The sequence below is a fragment of the Sarcophilus harrisii genome, chromosome 2 (assembly GCF_902635505.1).
Source record: "Sarcophilus harrisii chromosome 2, mSarHar1.11, whole genome shotgun sequence".
NCBI classification, from domain to species: Eukaryota; Metazoa; Chordata; class Mammalia; order Dasyuromorphia; family Dasyuridae; genus Sarcophilus; species Sarcophilus harrisii.
Window position 1 is genome coordinate 179,143,005 of NC_045427.1, and position 15,052 is coordinate 179,158,056.

Sequence of the window (15,052 nt, forward strand, 5' to 3'; positions counted from 1 at the left end):
TCAAGATCACACAGCTTTTAAGTGTCTGAGGCCAGATTTGAACCTAAGTTTTAGTGACTCTACATTCAGCACTCTATTTACTGACCATTTGGGTCCCACTATGGGTATTAAAAAATAGATATTTATGTGGGCACCCTTATATATGTATAGCCCAATTACCTGACTGAGAATTCAAAACAAACTTCTGAAAGACAATTTACCTTCACTTATTAATAACTATTAGTTAATCTCATAAGTGTCTGCTACCCAAACAAACATATCTCTGGATTTTCTAATGTGTAAATTAAAAAATTTACAGCTGATTAATTTTTTTGTTAGGGCATTAGTAAGGAGCTATCTAAGAGAGGTAAAATGTCTCCAAAATTTAAGGAATAAGTCACCTTTTTAATTATCAAAATGATACTTTGCATGCTTGTTACAAATATCACCAATAGAAAAGCATGAACCATTTAGAATTAAAAGATTTATGTTCAATTTCTTATAACAACTTTGACTTTAACAACTGATAAAAGCAGTATATATAAAAAACAAAATTATATCACAGAAAAAGATTTTGAATATGACCCCAAACATCAACATATCAATCATTCTTACCCTTTTGAACGATTTTATCCAAAATGTTAAAGTAATTTTTTTGTGCTACTCCACTTAATGAAGTTAACTGGGATTTCGCAATTAGCTGCAAGAGCTTTAAAAGAAAAAGAAATAGGGTATAAAGCTATTCAATAAAGAAAACAAATGATAAAACAATGAATTATTTATTTACATGTTATTAACATTTAAATGCCAGGCTACCAAAACATTTAATATTTATGAAAGTCTCAGACTCAAATCTTAAATGATGTTTTGTATAGTTCAAAAGAAAGTAACCTGGTATATGTTAATGTTTACCTCTGGCCAGTGAGGACAATAAAGAAGCTCTGGGGAAAGAGTTTCTCTGAACAGTAAAAAGCTTCTAATCCATTTGAATTGAAAAGACTTGTGTTTAAATTCTGACTTAGTAGCTATATGATTCCTTGGAAAGTAAATTTCCCTTTCTGAGTCTAGACTGACTCATATGTAAAACTGAAAGGGTATAGATCTTGGGTTATTATTATTATTATTATTATTTTTGTCATGGACCTCTTTGGCAGCCTTTTAGAAATCTCAGAATTAAGAATTAATGTAATTCTAAATTTCAGTTAAGGGATAGTGAAAATAAACTGTAATTTTTTTCTCTACCAAACCAAGTTAATGGGCTCTCTGAAACATATCCATGACCCCAAGTTAAATAATCCTGAGTTAGATAGTGCCTAAAGACCATTCTTTTTTTTTTTTTTTTTTTAAATTTTTTGATATTCAATGAGTTTATCCATTTTGGAACATGGATAGAAAAAATGGGGCAGCATAAACTAAGCCTTTCAAGGTTTTTCAAAACTAAAGAGAGGTATCTAATAGTGGCGAGGTCCCTAATGGGGGGTGTAAGTAAAACTAAAAAAACTGAACCCTGAGGCAGATAAGGAGAGGGCCCGATAGTGATCAGTTTAGTTCCATGGTCCCACCTTATTTCCAGGCGGAAATTCAAGTTTTGTCTAATCCTTGAGGCATATCCTCTGTAGGGTCTTGGGCAGCCTCTCCTTGCTCAGGATCACACATGTCCTGTCAGAAATTCCAGTCATATCCCTGAGATTAAATTTTCCCTATAAAATCTACTTATGGCCATGTCACACTCACTCCCCTCCTTTGGGTTAGTCTGCCACAGCACTCTGCCTCATGGTATTTCTCCTAAATCCACTCTGCTTCTCAATCCCACTTCTCCTTATACCTATAAATATTCTGGGATGACTAAATCCTGAAAAGGACTTAGCATCCCAGAATATTTATGTCTTCTGCTAAGGGCATGCCCAAAATTCATGGGGTTTTCCTTTCTATGTTCTCCCAATTCTGTTTCACATTTACCATTCCCGGTGTCTATTTATGCCTTCATTTTATTTGTAAACAATGCCATAAATAAATCTTAACTTGTGCCAAGGAAAATGGCCATTGTGAATTCTTCACATGACCAAACCCCAACTTTTGGTGCTTACCATCATCTGGTGTCTACAACAACTTTATCAATAGGAAGTGATGATCAAGGCTATACTGAAATTCTCCCTATCTTTATAACTTTATAACTGGGGACTATATCGATTATAGTGTTCTATTTTAGTAGCAAGGGATAGACTTAGTTAAAGGAACTAGTAGTATTCTGTATCAAGGAAAACAAAGCCTACTAACTATATAGATGTTTGGATTTTTATAGGATCAAAGAATCTCATACTTGCAAGGAAGGACATCTAGTCCAAACTATACCTGAGAAAGAATCTCTTTATGTGACAGACATATTAGACAAATAGTCAGCCATGTTGGAAGTTTGTTGAAAGGATTCTAGTGAGGTACAGCCCAATACCACTTGAGGCAGCCTATTTAATTTTTAAACAGCACTAATTTTTGTTCTTTTTTTTTTTTAAAAACAAATTTAAATCTCAATACTACTCTTAGCTTTACATGCTAGGGCCAAGCAGAACATACATAATAATCCTTTTTCCCATTTGAGTATTTAGAAGGATCATAGATCTAGATCTGGAATAAAGTGCAAAGGCCATCATCTAGTCCAAATCCCTCATTTTATAGTTGAGGAAACAAAGGTCCAATAAGGTTAAGTAATTTGCTCAAAGTTATATGGACTGTGAGTAGGATTTGAAATTAAGTTTTCTTACTATTTTCAAATACACCTAGAATATGCTCAAGATTTCTGTTCTCTAGATGAAACACCCTAATTCCTTCAATTGATCTTTATATGACATGCTCTTGAGGCCTTTCATCACGTTGGCTGATCTTCTCTGTATGTTCTTCAAATTATCAGTCTTTCCTAAAATGTGGTGCCCAGAAATGAATAAATTACCTAGGCATTACATACTACAAGAGGAGAACATAGCAGGGCTATCCATTTCTCTAGTTCGACATACCATGGCTGTCTGTGTAATGCTGGAGAAACTGAGGCAAGATAGAGATTAGAGAGTTTTTAATATTTAATTTGAATTTCTGAAAGGGAGAGATTGTCTGTGGGCAGATCAGAATCCATTTTCCCCCCAGGGCTGATGGATTTTCATCTCAAAGAATTCAGCCTCAAATGTGAGATTCCATGGATTTGTATAGGGGAAGGGGTGGAGTAGGAGGGGGGGAGTAATGGTGGGGAGATGTAGAATCAACTCTGGTGAGGGGAATTTCTAGGAAAAGGACCATCAATCTGGTTCTGACAGGTTGGGAGGTGACAACCATAAATTCTTGATAACTTAGGAGGACTTATGAGCCAGGATGTCTGAAATAGAAGATCTCCCCCTTGTCTGAGATTAAACATTTATAGTTTATGACTCTAGAATAGCCACCCCTAAGTTACACTGAGGCGAGTGAACTCAGTATGACCTGAGTGAACTCTGTAAAATTATGTAAAATCACAGAAACCATGTCCCTTTTGATCTATAGCTCCAAATGATCTCGCATCCTCTCAGAGTGCAAATAAGTTGTGCCATTCAAGAGCAAATCAAACTTCTGTTGAACTAGATGGGAAATCACAGTCCCAGGAAAGATTTCACATTCAATTGAGGATTATCAAACTCCCCCTAGACTTAATCATAAAAATAGATCTTCTAAAACCAATTTTTTGCAAATCCTTCTCCAGTGAGAAAAATATGTCTGCTAAGAGAATGCCTTAGTGTTTTTTAAACAATAAAGCCTCCATTTTGCCATAGCCTCTGTGTTTAGCAAATTCTTTCGTTTCTGAACTTGCATCTCCAAGCAGAAGGAATCCCACTTCTGGTACCACAACTCATCAATATCAGTCCTAATAGTCAAGAATGGGGTTGCAACCAGAGGAATTGAAGCAAAACAATTCAGGTAAACTGAGGCAGAACAATTTAGGGAAACTGAAGCGGGACAATAAAAGGAAAGTGACACAACATCTGAAGACAAACTAAATTAATATTAGCTTTCTGGGGTTGCAATATCATTCAATATACCTATTATATAGACATATTAAGATTTCTATCTCTATTTCTCTGACATTTGCACTTCTAGTAACCATACAAAGAACAAACTCAGGTTTGTTTGCTACCTCCTTTAGAACTATTTTCTGACCATCATCTCTGTAGAGAGCTGAAACTATTGAGTTGATGCACTGAGGTCAGGACTGCCGAGCACTTGAGGCTAACTACTGATTGGACAATACTCTATGGGCATATGCTTGGAAAATGGCCCTTCCCACTATCCTATACTGGCTCAATGATTGGTGTATACAGATGACTGTAGGAAGGACTAGGGGGAGGAATAAGACTAGGCAGAGTCACTCTTTGAGGTAGACAAGGAAGAAGACAGTTGTGGAGATTCTGCTTCCATCCTGTTCAATCCTCATCTAAAGACCAAGAATAAAGACTAAGGACTTTTGTTTATACTGACTCCGGCTGATTCTGGGATATCCTGGGTGCTAGCACAGTCCTCACACATCTCGATAACACATAATAAAATTTTGCTGGAAATTAAAATCAACTATTGTTCCATAGTTCGCAGAATTTGTTCTTTTTCCATATTTGAAAACAGGGACAAAGTTTACCCATCTATAGTTCTCTCCTATTGCTAATGATCTTTTGCAGGTTACTGGCACTAATTCAGTAATCAAATTTACCAGTACTTTTGTGCCACAGTTCTCTTTTATTGTCCTGACTCAGTTTCCATAATTGCCCTGACTCAGTTTCTCTAAAGTATCCTCCCTCGGTTTCCCTGAATTGTTCTGCTCAATCTTGCAACACCACCCCTTCCTCCTTATCATGATGATCCAGATAAGGAGAAAGACTTTCTATCTTAGACATCATCAGAATGTTGGGTGCCTCTCGCCATTTTGTAATCCCAATTATCAGATATCCCCCAAGCCTCTCCTCACCCTGTCAGAACCAGATTGTTAGCCCCATATTCCTGCTCTAAGCACCTGACTCCACCCCCTGCCTCAGTCTACCTCCTGTATCTGAGCCATGTATATATGTCATTGAGAACTCACATTGTTGGCTGGATTCTTGGAGACGACAGTCTCATTCAGCCCTGGGACCAAACCATGAATCCATTTGGTCCCAGGAAATCTCTCCCTTTCAAATAAAATATTAAATACTCTCTAATCTCTATCTTGCCTCAGTTTCTCTGGCATTACAGTATTTTGAGTACTCTGGAATGTAGCTCATTTGGGTCTCAAGAATAAAGCTCATCAAAGGCATCAAAGGTGCTCTTATTTTCCCTGTAGATATTGGAGATTAACATTTCGCCATTCATTTCTATTCATATTTTTGTTGATAGAATAAACAGAAGCAAAATCTCATTTATTGAACTCAGCAGGTTTGTTATAGAAGACCATTTGACAAACACAAGTTGGTAACTCTGTCCCCAACTGGCTAACAATTCACATCAAGTACTACAACTGAATCCTTGTAACATTCTCTTTTTGTAAAGTCAAAAGTCATCTTTTCTTCTTCTTGGAGATAAAGTGAATATTGCTTACTTTTGATAGCTTTTTGGAAAGGAAACTTACTCTAGTAGTTTGTCCTAGGTGTACCTGTTATGTTAATGAATATGCTAAAATTCCTGATTCAGTACTTTGACAACAGATGTCTTTATGATATAAAATCTTTTTTTTTTCATTTTCCTTCCTGAAAATACATGTAAGTACTGAATTAAATTAAATTTTCCTATGAGGTTAGAATTAATTACCAAAAATACTTTTCATTTTTCATGTTTGATAATTTCTACTGCTTCCCTTAGAGAGCTTAAATTCATCCCTAGTCCACTATTTTGTCTTTCCCTGAAGAATTAATCAATAAATTAACATCCATTAAGCACTTATTATGTTTCAAACATTGTGCTAAATGGCAGGGATACAAAAAGAGGCAAATGATGGAACCTGCCTTCAAGTAGCTTACAATAAAATGGGAGAAAAAGCCTGCCAAACTGCATACAAGCCAAGCCATATATGGAAAAATACTAAATAATTAAGAGAAGGAAGGCAATAGAATTGAGGGGTTAGGGAAAGCTTTTAGTTGGGACTTAAAAGAAGCCAGGGAGAATAGGAGGCAGAGAAGAGGAAAGATAGTTATTCCAGGCAAAAGAGACAGTCAGAGAAAATGCCAGAGAATCATTTACAGATCTACAGTGAACATAAGATTATAATCTTTCTTTCTCTTCATTTATCTTATGGCTTTGTCATATGTCTCCCAATCCCATTCTTACAAGTTCTTATTAGGGAGCAAAAAATCAGGGTTCTGGATTAGTTCCCCTCATTGCTTTCTTTACTTTGAAGTATGAAATCACCTTTGAGGAAGATTGGATTCCTGAAAGCTATTCTATTTTCAGCCTGAAAATCACAGAATCATAGATTTAGGGATAGAAGAACCTCAAAGTCCATCTAGCTCAACTGTCTCATAATAATATAGTTCTTATTACATGCCAGGCACTGCTAAATACTTTTAAAATGATCTCATTTGAGATTCATGAAACCCAGAGAGGTAGGTATTGTTATTATCCCTGTTTTACACATGAGGAAACTGAGGCAAAGAGGGATTATGTCCTTAAGGTCACATAGCTTATAAGTGTTTGTGGCTAGATTTAAATTCAGGTCTTGAATTTGATTATAGATCCAGTGCCCTATCCACCTCTCCAACTAGCTGTTTAGAGGTTTGACTTGAACTAGTTACAAAATGTTTTCTGGGTATTACTGAAGGGGGAGGAGAACTGTTCACTTCAAGATTATCATTCTGAGATTGTGTCTCCTTTGATCAGGAGCTTCCAGACTCCAAGGAGTTGAGACAGAGCCCAAACCTTTCAGGATAAGAGAACCAACTCCCATAGAAATTCTAAATTCTCATTCAATTGAGGAATCCTGATCTGAGCTGTGTCAGCCACGACCTGGTCTTATCAGCTTGGGCTGTCCCAGCCCCCATCAAGATACCCAATATAACAGCTTCCCTCCATTAAGATCTTTGCAGATGGACCTAAGTAGCTCACTCAGCTGCCAGGACTCTTCTGCCCACTGAGAAAGCATTCTCAGTGCAAAACTCCGTTTTCCAAGAGATCTACCACTATAGAAATCAGTCTCTTGGTAAACTGGTTTCTACCCAACAACAAACTTTTATTTTGCAACTAATAATTCAGGAATGAGTGAATTCTTTCACTCCTAAACCTGCGGCCAATTTAAAGGGGATTCTTAACAACTCTCTTATTGCCACTAACCTCTTGACCGCCAGAAACTGAGACCACTCAAACTGCATCATTATGACCTGTCTTTCATTCAACTGCCCAGAACCAAATTGTCCTTTCAAATTGAATAAGAGCTTGTCTACACATTTTGATTAAGCTATAGGAATGTTCTTTAATATTTAATATTGCTGATTGATTGTCATAGGGGTAAAACCTCACCACTACATTAGTAATTCATATTTCTAGAGCTCTTTATTGTTTACAAAACACTTTCCTACAGACGACTATGTGAAGAAGTCAGAGTTGGTATGCCTTTATTATTAGGCTCATTTGCAGAAGAAACAGATGTTACCAGTGGTTACAAAGCTAGCAACTATCAAAGCCAGAACTCAAACTCAGATATCTAGACTTCAAATCTAATTTTCTGGTATTTGTGTATCCCTCCTTAGGGTTGTTAGTTTCTTGAGGTCAAGGTTGTCTTTTGCCTTTCTTTGTATCTGTAGTGCTTAACATATTCTTGCCAATTAACTTACTGACCCTAAGGAGCTCATACTCCCCCAGGGAATATAAAATATTGAGAGAAATGATTATTAGTGACAATGATCCAGTGTCTTACAGGACATTTTTGATAATAAGATTGAACTTTCTTAACAATCTTATTTGGATCCCACTCAACTGGGGAAGCCAAGTTGCTTTAGTTAGGTTTGGATGGGGAAGAAATTTTTTCAATAGATTGCCAAGCCTAGGGATAACTTAAAAGAAAATGATCAAAGTTCATTTGAAGAGGTTCAGCCTCTCATTGTAGTATTCATTCTCATTGTTAACCAATCAGAGTTCACCTTAATAAACACTCCTCTTCCATGAGCCCACCTATGACTGTCTTTGGTCTAAGAGAGAGATGGCCAAATGACCATCCTTTATTTTTACTAAACATGCTGCATTTTTAGTAAAAATTACTAAATAAGAAATTATATCTCAAACTTTCTAAATGTCACAAAACAAGGAAATATAAGATAACTGGATAAAATCAGTAACAACTACTAGGCAGATACAGGCTTATTATAAAAGGCAACATTTGGGCTGAGCCTTGAAGAAGTTAAGAATTGTAGGAGGAATATATAAAGATAGTTGCATTTGAGGAATTTGGGTGGGCAATAATATCCTGTAAAACATTTTGTTATAAAACAACGATTAGTCCAGTTTGGCTGTACTGGAAAATACATAAAGGCTGGAAAATGTTAAATAAGTTTGGAAAGGTGGACTAGAAACAAATTTTGAAGAGTTTTAAAAGCCAAATAGAAAAGTTAATATTTTGTCTTCCCAAATTTGTCTGAAACCACAACTTGTTCATCCATTCCCCAATTGATGCCATCTCTTCAATTTCTATTTCTTTGCCACTACAAAGAGAGCTGTTATTAAGATTTTTGTACATGTACAAAATTTCTTGTTCTTTGATCTCTTTGGAATGCATAGTGACAACACTGTTGCATCAAAAAATATGCATAGTTTTATAGTCCTTTAGATATAGTTCCAAATCATTCTTAGAATGATTTATTTCACAATTCCACCAATAATGCATTAGTGTATCTATTCTTCCACTTCCTCTCCAGAATTCCTTTTCTGTAATGTTAGCCAGTCTGATGGGTAGCTTAGAGCTGTCTTAATTTGTATTTCTCTAATTATTAGTAAGTTATAGTATTTTTATATGACCATTGATAGTTTAAAATTTCTCCTGAAAACATTCTTGTTCATATTCTTTGACCATTTATTAACTGTGGAATTGCTTTTATTTTTATAAATTTATTTCAATTCCCAAATATTTAAGAAATGAGACTTTTACTTAGAGAAATTTGCTAGAAACATTTTTCTTCCAGCTTCCTGCTAGGGAAAAAAAAAAAAAAAAACATGAGAAAGGAAAAAAAAAAAAACCCACAAGCACACAACAGCAGCAAAAGTGGAAATACTATACTTTGACCCACATTTAGTCTCTATAGTTCTCTCTCTGGATATGGATGACACTTTCCATCACAAATGTATTGTGCTGAAAATACCCAAGTCCATTAATTGATCATCACCTTGTTGCTGTGTACAATTTTCTCTTGGTTCTGCTCATTTCACTTAGCATCAATTTGTGTAAGTTTTTCCAGGCTTTTCTGAAATCAGCTTGCTCATCGTTTCTTATTCATACCATAACTTATTCAGCCCTTTCCCAATTAATGGGCATCCACTGAATTTCCAGTTCCTTGCCATTACAAAAAGGGCTCCTATAAACATTTTTGCATATGTGGGTCCTTTTCCCTCTTTTATGATCTCTTTGGGATATAGACCCAGGAGATAACACTGGATCAAAGGGTATGCACAATTTTATAGCCCTTTGAGCATAGTTCCAAATTTACATCAAATTCTTTGGGGAAACTGATCTCGAGTTTTCTTTTTCTATTTTTGCTCTCTCTGGTTTAGGTATTAAAATCAGATTTGTGTCATATAAGGAATTTGGTAGTGCTCCTTTTTGTATCTTTTTAAAAAACAGTTTATATAGTATTAGAAATGTTCTTTAAAAAGTATGGTGGAATTGACCTGTAAATCAATCTAGTCCTGGGGATTTTTTTCTATGGCCTGTTCAATTTCTTTTTTCTGAGATAGGGTTATTACCTCTTCTATCAATCTGGAAAATTTATGTATTTTTTAAATATTCATCCATTTCACTTGGATTATCAATTTCATTAGAATCAATATTTATTAGGAAAACTGATCTATAATTTTCTTTGTTTCTATTCCCTTTCATTTAGGTTTTAAGAGTATATATGTTTCATAGAAAGAACTTGATAGTCTTTCTTTACCTATTTTTTCTTTTTTCTTTTTTTTTTAATTTAATAGCCTTTTATTTACAGGTTATATGTATGGGTAACTTTACAGCATTAACAATTGCCAAACCTCTTGTTCCAATTTTTCATCTCTTACCCCCTCCCCCCCTCCCCCAGATGACAGGATGATCAGTAGATGTTAAATATATTAAAATATAAATTAGATACACAATAAGTATACATGACCAAACCGTTATTTTGCTGTACAAAAAGAATCGGACTCTGAAATATTATACAATTAGCTTGTGAAGGAAATCAAAAATACATTTACCTATTTTTTTCAAATAGTTTCTATAGTACTGAAATTCATTGTTCTTCAGTATTTGGTAGAACTTGCTTATAAATCCATGTGATCCTGGGGTTTTTTTCTCAGGGAGCTTATTTATGGCTTGTTTTGTTTCTTTTTCTAAGAGAGTCATTTAAGTATTTGAGAAGTTAAGCCACTTAAGATTTTTGAAAGAATCACATGGTCTGACCTGTGCTTTGGGAGGTTAGGACGGCAACTGTGTGAAGAATGGACTAGACATGAGAATGTTTGGAACCAGAGAGACTAAAAGTAAAAAGGCCAATTAGGAAGCTAAAGTAATTGTTCATATTATGTGATGGCCAGAATTAGGTGAATGGCCTTTTGAGTGGTGAGAAGGGGAAAAATGGGATATTGTGAAATGACAATATCTGGCAAGTGATTAGACATAGAGACAGAGGGAAGAGCAAAGGCTGAATAAAAAGTGTGAAAATGGATGAATGGAAAGGGTGCTGTCATCCTTAAGACACAGGAAAGTTAAAGGGAACAATTTTAAGGGGAAAGACAATGGTTCTGTTTTGGATATGAGATACACAGTTATACAGCATTATGTGAAAGGCTAAGCATTTTACAATTATTTTCTTACTTTGTCTTCACCACAATGCTGATAATAATTCTATTATTATCTCCATTTTACAAATGAAGAAACTGAGGCAAAGTGAGGTTAAGTGACCTGCCCAAGACCACAGCTAGTATGTGTTGGAGGGCAGATTTGAACTTAGGTCTTCCTGACTCCAGGCCTAGCACTCTCTTCTATACCATATCCTGGTAAATCTATGTTCTTTGTTTATAAGGAGACATACCAACAAATGTAGCATTATGATGGACTAAAAAAATTGAAGGGATAATTTGAAATATCTTCTTTGGTATTACCAATAAATATTTTAAAATATTTTTTATATTTTTCAAATATTTGTAATACTCTTATCATCAAAGGTCCAAAGGTCCTACACGATGTATAAATTATATAGTATGTCTCAATATGGCAGCCAGTTGCTCTTTTCCAAAAATAAAAATCACTAATTGATTAGGCAGCCTAGTGTTTTAAAAAATGGTTTCTGTTGCTAATTTATTTGTTGAGAGAATCCAATGCAGTCTTATATGGCTAATGGGTACTCTAAAAGTAAAAATTCATAAAGAAGTTGGAAGAAATGGTTCATTCAACAGTTAATACAAATCTAAACTCATACTATTTACATACTATTATGGTAGATGCCATAAGTCATTTCTTCCCAAAGGTGGAAACTTCTTTTTTTGAGAGGATCTTGACATTTATTCTGGATATTTTAGGTAATTATGGGACCTCACTCTGAAGTAATGACAGTAAAAATGAGAGGCTATTTTTTTTATGTAACCAGATTTTTCCCAAGTTCATCTACTATGTTTTCAATTCCTCCCAACAAGAAATCTGTAGCTTTGGAAATAGTTTGTCTCTTTTGCAGTCGTTTAATAGAAATTCAATTTGAATTTGTATTACCTTTTAAAGTTGTCCAACTTTACAACTGCAAATTTAAGTAAATGTAATGGTGATATTTGGGTAAAAGTGATTGCATAAAAGGTAGTGCTACCTTATAAAAGAGCTACTGTGCTATTCAGTAACAAAATTCTCATAGTAATAAAACCTTGAAAATAGGAATTAGCTCACATGGTCAGGATTTATTGGAAATCAGAAAATAGGCTTAATAAAAAATTAATCAGATCTAATATAAACTGTACCATATAGATTTTAATAGTTTTTCATGGGCAGATATTTATTGTAAATCAAGGCTTTCTATTTTCTGATCCCTATGGAATGTTAATATTACACACATATACATAGATGTGTGTGTGTGTGTGTATATATATGTGTGTGTGTGTGTTTAAGTATATGTACATAATATATATACATGTATACATATATATATATATATATACTATATATGTATAGTACATAGTATCTATCCAACATAATCATCAATCTGCGTTTTACTTGCTAGATTTTTTTTCCCTATATTAGAACTCATAGTTCATAGACCTCATAGATCAATTCTTTTCAACTCTACTGGAATCAGCCTGTTAAGTTATAATGATGAATATAATAAAAAATAAAGGATTCTTTTAATTCAGAATTTTCCATTTTAAAAAGTTCATAGAAAACTTTCAAGTGGAAAGAATGGTCATCCCCAAGAAGTTTGAATTTTAAAAACTAGTAAGAGCTAGTAAAAAAAGGAGCAGGATTTACTGATCCAATGGAAAAGAAGGCTCAAATTCTCATAAATATTTGTTCATGGGAGATAGGAATCAACTATTCTCTATGCTTCAGACAGAGTAAGCAATAATTTAATGCATAGCAGAAATAATTTAGGAAATACACGAGAAAGAAATTTCTACTAATAAGAGCTATTAAATGTTGGAATGGTTACCAAGAAATAAATGCAGACCACATCCTTTCAAAACCTCTGTTAATGATTTCATGAACTGCAGCACAGAGGGCTGATAAATCTCTCCCAAAAGGATGATCCTTGGAAAGATACAGTCTGTCCCAAGACCTATCTTAAAAAGCTGCTTTGCTTCATAGGTTCTGTCAGCATAGTTTTTGCTAGATCACTTCCACACACTGGAATAAAGGAGAAACTTTTCTTGGGGATGATATAATTTCCCAAAATGTGGGAAGCAGGAGATGAGGAAAAAATAAATGATTTATCCCTAAGGGACTAGAAAATGAATCTTTCAGTCGTGAACAAAATAGAATCTGTATATTTTTTTTAAATTAAAAATAATTCATAATAGATTTTTGAAATAATGTATGAAAGGAATCATATTAGTATAGTGGTATCTAAAAATGCAATGTGTCCTGCTAGAAAAGGAGGAGGTAAAGACCCTCCAGATAATCTTTGGAGGATGCTAACCTTAGGAAATAGGGAAATGAATGGTTCTGAAAAGAAGACTATAAGTCAAACAAGTCAGGGGGGAATCAGGAGAAGGCAGCGAGAGAGTATCTAGAAACCTGGAGGGATAAACGAATTCATATTTATAAATGGAGAAATATATTAACTTGGCCATGCAGCAACTGAAGACATGAATTATACCTAGCCATGTAAGTAAGTTATTCTTTGATAGGGCAGGAAATGTCAGGAGTGGATGATCATTTGACAAGTTTTATAAATATTTATATTACTTTGTCATATAGAAAATTATATTGCCAAAATGTTTCTGATTTCAACTACTTTGAAAAGTTTCCCAAAACATAAAATATATTTGTGCCTTAGAAAAAGAAATACTGAATATAATTTAATTTTAATGATGAAGTGATCTTTATATTTTCTTATGGGGTTGTTCAGAAGAAAACACCCTGCAAATCTTATAACTACATATTATTAGTATTAAAATTATCACAAAGTTATATTAAGGTCTCATCAGGGTGTAAAGGTAAACTTGAGTTCTTAGAGTTTATGTCAACAGAACACAAGCTCAAGTAATTTATATATTCTAGCAAGGCTTCAAGAACAGACTCAGAAAAGACTCTATGACTTCTGACGACTGATCTGATTGATAAGACATATCACCAAATAGATTAGATCCTAATTCTTTAGCCATGACAAATCATCAAAAGAGAAAAGTACAAAATGTCCTTAAGTCCTGATTCTGCAGTTCTAATGGCAGAATGGATGAAAAGGGGTTAAAGAATACTACAAATTATACACATTTTATTTAATTAAAAAGGAGATGAGAAGAAATTATTAATCATTTGCTATATGCCAAGTGATGTGTTTAGTGCTGGGGATGCAAAATGAAATAATCCTTAAACTAAAGGAGATTATATACTAATGCTGAGGTCTAGAGGAAGGCCTCTAGTATACTCAAGTGGATTTTTGGGAGGATATGGACAAAAGTAACATAGAATGTGAGGATTTGGATGAGTTGCTCTCTGTACTACTGGAAATAATACCAACTTCAATAAGGTCATAAATCCCAGTAAGTATTAACATCAATACTATGCTGCTACAGTGAAGCCCACAGAAGACCCTTTTACTGAATGCCATGAATAAGCTCAATGAGGGCAGAGAGTCCTGTTTTGTTTTTGTTCTTCTGTATACCTAATAGCTTGCAAAGTAAACTGCTTCATAGTTCACAACAGTAAGAACTTATTAAATGTTTATTGAACTGATTCTTCTACCCAGCCCATTCTTTTTTTTTTTTTTTTTTTTTTTTTTTTGTTATTTAATAGCCTTTTATTTACAGGTTATATGTATGGGTAACTTTACAGCATTAACAATCGCCAAACCTCTTGTTCCAATTTTTCACCTCTTACCCCCTCCCCCCTCCCCAAGATGGCAGGATGACCAGTAGATGTTAAATATATTAAAATATAAATTAGATACACAATAAGTATACATGACCAAACCGTTATTTTGCTGTACAAAAAGAATCAGACTCTGAAATATTGTACAATTAGCTTGTGAAGGAAATAAAAAATGCAGGTGTGCATAAATATAGGGATTGGGAATTCAAAGTAATGGTTTTTAGTCATCTCCCAGAGTTCTTTCTCTGGGCGTAGCTTACCCAGCCCATTCCTAAGCTGCTGTGCTGTTTTAGGTAGAATTTTTTCCTCCCATTTATTCTCTTGTGGCTACCTTATTTTCTTTGTTTCTCT

At 34.4% G+C, this 15,052-nt stretch overlaps 1 protein-coding gene across 4 annotated transcripts in view; it reads right to left on the bottom strand.

The window, feature by feature from the left end:
- Positions 1-15,052, bottom strand: part of FBXO25 (F-box protein 25) — a 158,577-nt gene that overhangs the window by 30,687 nt on the left and 112,838 nt on the right. For all 4 annotated transcript variants that reach the window (XM_031951158.1, XM_031951159.1, XM_031951161.1 and 1 more), the window contains exon 6: positions 595-688. In XM_031951158.1, the coding sequence (XP_031807018.1) occupies positions 595-688 (94 nt within the window). The remainder of the gene's footprint in view (positions 1-594; positions 689-15,052) is intronic.